At 39.4% G+C, this 10,221-nt stretch overlaps 1 protein-coding gene across 1 annotated transcript in view; it reads right to left on the reverse strand.

The window, feature by feature from the left end:
* thsd7ba (thrombospondin, type I, domain containing 7Ba) overlaps nucleotides 1-10,221 on the reverse strand; it is a 236,700-nt gene that overhangs the window by 109,582 nt on the left and 116,897 nt on the right. Inside the window, exon 8 of the mRNA XM_078795299.1 lies at nucleotides 5,345-5,503. Within this exon, the coding sequence (XP_078651425.1) occupies nucleotides 5,345-5,503 (159 nt within the window). The remainder of the gene's footprint in view (nucleotides 1-5,344; nucleotides 5,504-10,221) is intronic.

A 10,221-nucleotide genomic window follows, 5' to 3' on the forward strand; every position in this document is an offset into this window, starting at 1 on the left:
CTAATACCTTGGTTGGGTTCTGTGTGAAAGGGACTATTGAGAGTTTTCAATTCCCTGATGGCTAAGAAAAATGATAGCGATTAAATAATGTAAACCTGCCTCTGACCCCATTCCTTGGATATTTCCACTCCACTGGAGCTGCAGCCACATTCATCTTCAGAGATACTCATTTTAACAAAGACCCTGGCATTTGACACAAAGGTCTTACGTTATTTCCTTCCACAGGTGGAACTTCCAATCTGGAGGAGACTCCGTTCACACAAATCACCCCCCACTGTCTACTGCTGTTCTATGAGACGCTGGTTGTCGAGATTAATCTGAGCTCTCTTGCATTAGACATGGTAAATCAGTTGCAGTAACCCCTTGCCACTTTGTGCTTCAAATTCCGCGACTTCTCTTGATCACAAATGTCATTATTAATAAATTGTGCGTTTCATGGTTGAATACAATGACTTAGTCAGAAAATATGGTTCCATATATTTTTAAACCCAAATTAAGTACAAGCAACTCCCAATTCAAGTGACACATGTTTTATTTTCTATTATTATTTCTACTATATTGGGTAATGTGAGTATATGGGTGTTATCCCATGTCTAGAGAGTTCTAATAATGTTAAAAAACATATTTAGATGGTCATAAAAAGGATTTCTATACTCTACAAAGTAAAAATCATAGCGCGACATCAATATAGGCATGAGAATAACCAAAAGATGGCAAAAATTTATATACCTCATAATCATGCTGGCTTTACTTCAGGCACAGTGAAGAGACAGCACCCCTATCAGCCCTGTGACCTCAAATAAACCAATTACTAATCAATAATCTATTCAATAATCCTCCTGGTTGAATTCATTTTCCCACATTGTAGTTAAATCTCATGTACAGTGATAGTCTGGGGGGAAAAAAACAAGAAAAGCAAAGCAGTACTGCTGGGCAAATTCATTGTGTATTTAAAAAGCATGAAGTTGACACTGCATTTGCGTCTTTGATATCTTAAGTCAGCTTCTACCCGTTTGCCAAATTTGGACTGGAGTTCACATAAAAAAATTATGAAAACATTTATGATTGTGGTAAACACCTGACTTTGAGGAGTGTATACATATAAAAAGATATCCATATCTGATTATTATTATTATTATATACAGTCTGAATATCCTGTGGGGTGAATTTATTATTATTTATTTATTTATATTTATTATTATTATTTTTACTTAATTCTGCTCCTGGTATCTGTTCTATACTCTACTGTTTTATTACAATATGCCGAAATATGTATTGAATATCATACATGACTGTTTTGAATATCATACATGACAATAAAATCAACCAAAACATCAGTAAGTCAAGGACATAATGGTGTATAGTTCTGGCCTAAAGGGAAGCAATGACCTTCATTTACAACTTAAATTCTCATTTTTTTTCTCCATTAAATTGTATTGGGCCTCACTGCGAGCAAGTGGGTAGCGCACAGGCCACACAGCTCGAAGACCCGAGTTCGATTCCGCCCTCTGGCATCTCTGTGTGGAGTTTGCATGTTCTCCCCATGCATGCGTGGGTTTTCTCCGGGTACTCCGGTTTCCTCCCCCATTCCAAAAACATGCTAGGTTAATTGGCCACTCCAAATTATCCATAGGTATGAATGTGAGTGTGAATGGTTGTTTGTCTATATGTGCCCTGTGATTGGCTGGCCACTAGTCCAGGGTGTACCCTGCCTCTCGTCCGCCTTGAGAATCAGGAAATGCTGACCCATGTCACTTAAAAATTATGAGCAATGAAGCTGTTTTTCGATAACCATTGTTAATCAGATATCACATTTGCCTCCTCTGGTCCTCTGGTTGGTAAATCAAAGCAAAACTGTTCCACAAGTTTCGGCCACAATGGTTGACTAATGAGGAGAAATGTATATTTTTACATACAGTACACATGGGTTATAGTATACAGTATACATGGGTTATTGAAATGTTTCATAGTTTTGTTATGTTTTTAGATTAGATATATTCAGTTGCACACATTCACACATATAATTTTGCACCACTTTTCAACGCTGTAAAGCAAGCTAGCATGCTGACCATTAGCATGTTAACTTTGATAATATGCTAAAATTAGCATCTTAACATGAAAACCAGACTGCATTTATAGGTATACACTTAGATAATTACTATGTTTGGCGTTAGTATGCTAAAAGCTAGCATGCTAACATAATAAAACTACCATGTAAGTTTTTTTTTGCTATTTTCAAAGATATAAACTAACATAGACACTGTGTTTTCATGTTAGGTGCTAGCAGCCTAACAGCATGTTACCATTGAGAGTATGCTAATGTGGCATTACTAACATTAGAATGTTGGCATTCTTGCCATTGGCTCAGGTATTAGCTTACATAGACACTGAGTGATATCATGCCAGTTGTTAACATTAATTTTTATAAAAAAAAAAACAATTACCTAAAAATGTCATCCAATACTTCTCTACAAGAGAGGAGAAATATGATCTCAGGGAAGAACTAAACATGAAACACTTATATGCTAAGACTACGTTAAAAAGCCATAGCATTTCAGTATGTGGAATCAAACTATGGAATGGATTGAGTAAGGAAATCAAACAATGCACAACAATGAGCCAATTCAAGAAACAATACAAGCAGTTGATGTTTGCTAAATACAAGGATGAAGAGTCTTGAACCAGTCATGATGTGCTATATATATCACTATATTGACACTTACTATGGTACCCATTATGTCATTGTATGGTCATATCACCTTGTACTTCGGAACGAGGTACATTATTAAAAAAAACTGTATTATGGAAAGCAGGAAGTGAACAAATGTAACAGTTACTGATTGTAAAAGTACCCAATGGAGGGGTAGGATTTAATAAGCTTTGCTTCTTCCTACTCCTTTTGGACATGTGGAACTGGGAACTGATTATGTGATGCACTCAATTGTAATCTGATGCATGTTCAAATGAAATAAAACGATTACCATTATTATTGTATTGACAACAAATGTGTATAATCAATACGTGAAATACAATCACACCATTGCAAGAACCTAAGGCAAACTAATCTTTGATTTCGAATCTTTGTTTGACCGCTGTTCAAAGAGTATTGGCATCCTTCATTAGCTCTGGGTCTCGTGAAGCCAACTACAATGCGTCACTAGAGAAGGATGTGCAAAACAGCAGATGTTGCATCTTCTACTCCTTGAAATATATTAATGACAATGTGTGGAAGATGAGCTACCGTGGTCCCACAGAGACCGGCGTGGGCACTGACCTGAACAATCCACATTTTCAGTTGCTCCCCGGGGTGCTTTCATGCACATTTACTCAAGACAGGGAGGAGGTCGCGCTGCCCTTTTAGCAGAACACTAACACCCCAACAGCTGTGGCATACAAACAGATACTGTACATGAGGTGTAACTCACACTGTCTGTCTAAATGTGATGACACACCTGTGTTCACCTGTGTCACAAATGCACCATCCTGCTGAAGATTTAAGCATGTAGAGGCAGACACACACGCACACACACACACATTCAGGAAGCATCTTATCTGTTCTTTCAACCTCCTGGGGATGGAGAGCCCAGCCACAGGCGTGCTCTTTCTGGTTTTCATCAGCTGTCGTTTGTTCGTGTATTGCTTTCTTTCACAGCACTTCCTCTCAGGCAGTCACTTACCGACCAAAAAAATATATAACTCCAACTCTCTACCTTTCCGTATCTCCTCGGTTAGCTGGATTACCTCAACAGTTCTTGTTCACACATTGAAAACATGGCTGGCACTCAAATTAAATCATTTGTATGCGGAATAGTTCACAAGGTTGTGTAAATCTTGTCAAGCACATTGGAAGTACTCAGCTCAGTTGCTGTGAGCAGCAGCTGGTTGTAAATTTATAAATTGGCAATCTCTCCAGAAACTCAGCGGTAAATACATATTTTTCCACGGCATCCTAATTTGCACATCTTGTCCATCTGTACAATTATCTGTATCCATTTGAAATCGTATGAGCTACTTATTAGCTATCTCGGTTTTTTTTCCGATAGTTTGCTTCCATTTCTCAGCCCATCCATCTGCCAGACAGTTGTTGGGATGCAGCATCTTGGTTCATTTTCTGGCATTTTAATACTAGTGCATACTCATCCATCGATATTGAATGGATCCATTTGATGACATCCCTCTTTGTAATGTATAAAAGAGGTATAAAAGAGGTAAGGGGTATAAAACTGTGAAAAGTTACAATTCATAATATAAATTTAAACAGATTTTAACGAGAAAATAATTCTTTTAAACCCTCTATAGTGAACCCTTGATTTTGAAATGCTCAATTTTTGGATGATTTGGGTTTTGACCAACATTTTCTGCAATATTTGCCCCTTTTCTCATACACTTTACGCCTTCAGAGAACATACTAACTCCTTATTTCTATATAGTTCATCTTCAAACAGCTAAAATAATGCAAAAGGCTAAAAATAACCACTTCCAAAAATAACCAAAAATGTCATCCAATACTTCTCTACAAGAAGTGTAGAAGATTATGGAAAGCAGGAAGTGAACAAATGTAACAGTTACTGATTGTAAAAGTACCAGATGGAGGGGTAGGATTTAATAAGCTTTGCTTCTTCCTACTCCTTTTGGACATGTGGAACTGGGAACTGATTATGGGATGCACTCATTTGTAATCTGATGGATGTTTAAATGAAATAAAACCATTACCATTACTGTCACAGTTACTGTACAATATGGCATGAAACAAACTAGTCTGTTTGTCCTTGTTCGATATTATTTTTACACTCTTAGATTCAGTCTATTAGCTCTCACTGCATTTTCAGTCTAATACCATCTCATGGAAGGCTTTCATGACACACACACAGCACAAATAGTGTCACACAATACTCACAGATAATCCATAGAAAAATATTGGGAGAAACAAAATAGACGCATTTTCCCACTCAGACTTGCTTAGTCTCACTTCTACACAAACTTAACATTCACTTTCACGTTCTAGAGGAGCGTGGCATCTTCTGCATATACTTTCATTCTGGGTTCCTTATCCCTCTTCCTTGTTGATGTGGTGGTGTCCAGCAATGTAACCAATTATATTGCTCTTAACCTTTTAAATTGTGTTATCATTTACTACTTCACGAATAGCAATGTGGTCCAAAGAACCAGGAAGGAAGACGAAAGGGAGGAAATCCTCATTACACCGAGTACTGTGTCATTATGAATATACATCCAGAACTTGCAGATCAGGTACAATTGGTGAGGACTTCAAAATATACTTTCATTTGTATATACTGTATACACTTCTATCAATGTAATTTGTAACTACATTTCCGGACAGTACCTTTCTTCCCATGTGGATCTTTGCAGTTGTCATGTACGCAGGCGCCCCAGGGCGACCAGTGGGAGAGCAGGCAGCGGTGTTGGCAGGGGATGGAGCAGTTCTTGACAGCCACAGGAGGTTCCTGACCTGCACACAGACTGGCAGTCACGGGCCTGGACACTGTGCAAACAGAAGGGAGACAGGAGGTTTAAGTCAAGCTTCAGTCTAGGGGGGATTACCATTAGGCAAACACAGGCAATTGCCTGGGGCCCTGAGATTTCCGAGGCCGCCCAAACATCTCATGAAAACAGATTTGTAATTTTTTCCATTCGATTTCAAGTACATTCAGTATTACTGTTTTAGTCTTAATTCACCTGCTTAAAACTCAATAAAAATGTGTAATCTATCATGATAGATTGGACTGGCCCCTGTTCTTTGTTACTGCACATGTGCAGATTGATTACGGAAATCGGAAGCAAAACAAACTTGTTGGCACAGTTCGGAGAAAATGGCGTTAGAGAGCAAGGCAGGAGGAAAACAAAACTACTAAGGGTACAGGCTGCAGGATGCAGTAGTTTTAGGGATGAGTTGAGTGATGCTTTTCATCAAAGATGTGAGTATTAAAGCAGTCAACTATATAAAATAAATATATCAAATGTTAATTAATGTTCTTATCAATTACAGTAAAAGCCTTGAGATGATTCACTTATTATGTAATAATAATCCCGCAGGAGCCTTTCAAAGATTTCATCTAGCTCAGGAAATAAGAGAATTTTCTCATATTCACACTTATTAGTAAATGATGAATAATAAGGATAAATGTAACAGATTTCAAAAGCAGGAAAAAATGCTCTAAATTACACACTCGCCTTTTGTTAAAATATGAAATTAAAATGTATTTCTTCTGAATGTGGCGGACCCCAACGGGGCTTGCCTTGGGCCCCAAAAGAGTTGAATATGCCCCTGGTTCCAGTATACAGTGGAACCTGTAATGCTTGTATTGTACTATGATAACATGTTACCCATTTCGTCTGCACAGAGGACGAGTGGTTAGCCTGCATGTTTTGCATGTTCTCCTCGTGCATGCGTGGGTTTTCTCCGGGTACATTCCTCCCACATTCCAAAAACATGCTAGGTTAATTGGTGACTCCAAATTGTCCATAGATATGAATGTGGGTGTGAATGGTTGTTTGTCTTTATGCGCCCTGTGATTGGCTGGCCACCAGTCCAGGGTTTACCCTGCCTCTTGCCTGGGATAGGCTCCAGCATACCCACGACCCTTGTGAGGAAAAGCGGTAGAAAATGAATGAATGAATTACCCTTTTCAGTTGCTGGGAGCCAAGAAAAAGTTGATACTACATGGATGTGATTTTTAATTAAACATAGGTATCTGCCAGTTTTTGAGGAAAAGCTATTTAGCGACAGAACATCTACTATTACTTCCAGCCGTTTGTCTGTCTCCTTGGAGACTTACTGGTTTTCATCAAACTTGGTGGAGGGCTGTAGCGTGGGTAGAGATGGGAATTATTTTAATTTTAGCCCATCCTGGTGCCAAATCTGTACTTCTATTTTAGTTTGACTTTTTCGGTGATCAGAGTAAGAATTTAGATAAACCAGATGAAAAGGATGTCGCTTCAACAGATGGCTGGCAACAAATTGTCAGCTTTCTACATTCCAAAAAGGTGGATCCATACTATTGCAACATCCCACTGTATGATAGAAACAACACCCCACCCTTCATCATCATTAATGGGGACCTATTGTGCTAATTTTGGGACCTTTGTATTGAGTTGTGGACTCCTATAGAGCAGCTGTACACAATAACTGTCACGTTCGGGCATGGTCATGTAGTGTAGCGACCCCAGCATGCAGAGATGAGGACTAAATTGCAGATAAGAATGTATTTAATGACGAGGCTATGCAGCAGAACAACTCACTAACATGTCCAACAGCAAAACGACCAACCGTCGGGGCGCACCTGAACTAAATAGGCATGACAGAAAATGGGAAAAAGCTGCAGGAGATAATGGAAGCAACGGAAAACAGAACAGAGCAACACAGGAAGTGAATACAAAATAAGGGCATGAACCAGGAACTAAGGCAGGAAAGGAAACTAAAAGAGCTGTCACAAGGGGGTAACACCCACATCGTGACAATAACCAGCACAGAAAGCTATCTATATCATCCAGAATCTACACCTATACTTCAGCTGTATTTCCAAAACGTTCAGTTTTAATTCATTCCACCCATAGCCCGCCTCCGGGCACACCCACTGCGCTGTGATTGGTCAAACCCACAAGACAAAACAGTGCAGCAGAGTGGAGAGGAGGCCTAAAGCATGGGGCACACCATATAACGAAGCTCGGCTCATTGTGACGTCATTGTGAAGCAGGTTAGCGCGCAGACCTCACAGCTAGGAGGACCAGGGTTCGATTCCACCCTCGGCCATTTCTGTGTGGAGTTTGCATGTTCTCCCCGTGCATGCGTGGGTTTTCTCCGGGTACTCCGGTTTCCAAAAAATATGCTAGGTTAATTGGCGACTCCAAATTGTCCATAGGTATGAATGTGAGTGTGAATGGTTGTTTGTCTATATGTGCCCTGTGATTGGCTGGCGACCAGTCCAGGGTGTACCTCGCCTCTCGTCCGAAGACAGCTGGGATAGGTTCCAGCACCCTCGTGAGGAAAAAGCGGTAGAAAATGAATGAATGAATGAGTCTACATTCACACTGCAGGTCCATTATGGAGTTTTTTGCTCATACTATATGTGAGCTGTATATTATTTTTTTTACATCAGTGTGACCAATACAATAATATTTTTTCTCAAATGTGACTCAGGTCTAATTTGTATAAGAATCCGATACGTTAGTTACTGGAAAGTTAGCTACCTTTTTTTGCCTGACAGCAATGCTGACTTTACCAGCTCAACGGGGAGTGCAAGCCATGTGCTGAAAGATTGCACAAAAAGTGCAGTTGCCCTCTAACCAAAATTTCAAATCGGGCATCAGACCCTGCAGCGTTATAACCACGGGTGTGTTTATAATGTTAATGTTGGCGCGTGTGCCAGTATGGAACACAGTTTGATATGCATCCCTACGCTTGGGTACGGAGGGAAAACCAATCCAAAGTGGGAGCAGATCTGTGGATGATAGCAACATTTTTCCATCGGGATAGGGTGAAGAAGACTCAGTATGTTCCCTTCCTCTAAAACAGCATCCACTGGAAGCTGGGATTCCATTATCTCTGTTGGCATGCATTCCCACTTGTATGAATGTAGAAACTGACTGTACAAATTATATTAATTTAGTCTGTGGCTATTAAAATAGTTGGTAGATTAAGTTAACCAAAGTACAATGGACTTCTATGTATAGAAAGATGAGATGTATCTCTATATTTCAGTTTCACAGGCATTCTTGTCGGAAAACATGTATAAAAATTGCATCTTTGGCTGAGGTGAACACTAAAATACAATATAATTCGAGACATGATGTGACTCTTTCAAATAGCTGACATTATTTGTAGACGAGAAAACCCACAAACCCATGGGGGTATTTTTCCCTGCCCACAATACAGTTTGTATTTAATCTAATATTCCAGTTTGATGCACTTCCACACATCAATGAATATCAAATTTCCATTTAAATGAGAGCCCCAAAGAGAGATTCGGCAAATGTCCTTCCTGCATAATGTCTTCTTACTGCGAGTCGTTTTACACGGTGTTTGATCTCCTGTGTAAAAATGACATGCATGCTTAAACACATGGATAAAGTGCATATAACACACTTATCGCCTTTGTTCCTTAAACTGCGGGTGACAATTATAGCGCTATAGATGCCCAACAGCAGCAAATTGTTTTTCAAATTAGTCAAGGAGGAGTGCATTGTAGGCAGCGACATTGGTTTACATCAACAGGAGCTGCGCCGGTGCTGTAAACCTTGCAGCTTACGTATTGATCTTTGTCCTACACATTAGACCACAGCGTTGACTCCACTAGTGTAACACACACTGAGGAGAATCACCTCCAAGTACTTTAGTTAATATCGAACCATGCACTGCAGAAGCTGGTTGAATGTATCTTTATGTTACAGTTGGACATTTGTTTAATAGTGACTATTGTATAATTCTGTACAGGGCTCTACATTAAAAACAAAAATGACTTGCCCATGGGGAATCCTTAAGATGAGAACTACTTGCCCGAATCTGCCCCATGTAAAATGAAAAGACTGCCATAATGATATCATATATCGATATATGCTGATAATTCATCAGATAATAGTACTGATGCATTGTATTTGGAGGAATGTCTGAAAAATTGTGGAGATGTATGTTAACATGGCATGCTATACTACCTTACACATCGGAGTCGTAGTAAGCAGTGATATTTATAAGTTGTGCACCACAATGAAATACTAATACTAATAAAATACTTGTTTAGGAGGCAGTGTTTCATCAGTTTTTGTTGTTTTCCTTCAGAAGTTGTTGAAGAATTAGACGATGTTGGCAGGGACGCCATGATAGATGTTTTTGTAGTCAATCGCTGAAGAACAAGAACGGTTGTGGGTAAAACGCGGACTGCGGACCGCGGTCTAAATAAACGATTCTGATTGGTCCATTTCAAGATTTGCAAGGATTGGTTGGCAAATCACCACCGGAATTACGCAGTCCATGTTTTACCAACACCCAACAAGAACCGCTTTTAAAAAAACTTTTTTTAAAGTAGTACGGCATGCCAAAGTGCACTTGCCCGACGGGAATATCACTGATTAGATTTACTTGCCCGAATTTTGTTTTAACTTGCCCCGGGCCATCAGTACATCGTTATTGTCGAACCCTGCTGTACATTTTTGGTTTTACAGTTAAACATTGGTTTTTGATTAAAAATATCAGCAAACTGTTTCCTT

This window comes from Doryrhamphus excisus, linkage group LG12 (assembly GCF_037039965.1).
Source record: "Doryrhamphus excisus strain RoL-2023G ecotype Guam linkage group LG12, RoL_Dexc_Guam_v1.1, whole genome shotgun sequence".
NCBI classification, from domain to species: Eukaryota; Metazoa; Chordata; class Actinopteri; order Syngnathiformes; family Syngnathidae; genus Doryrhamphus; species Doryrhamphus excisus.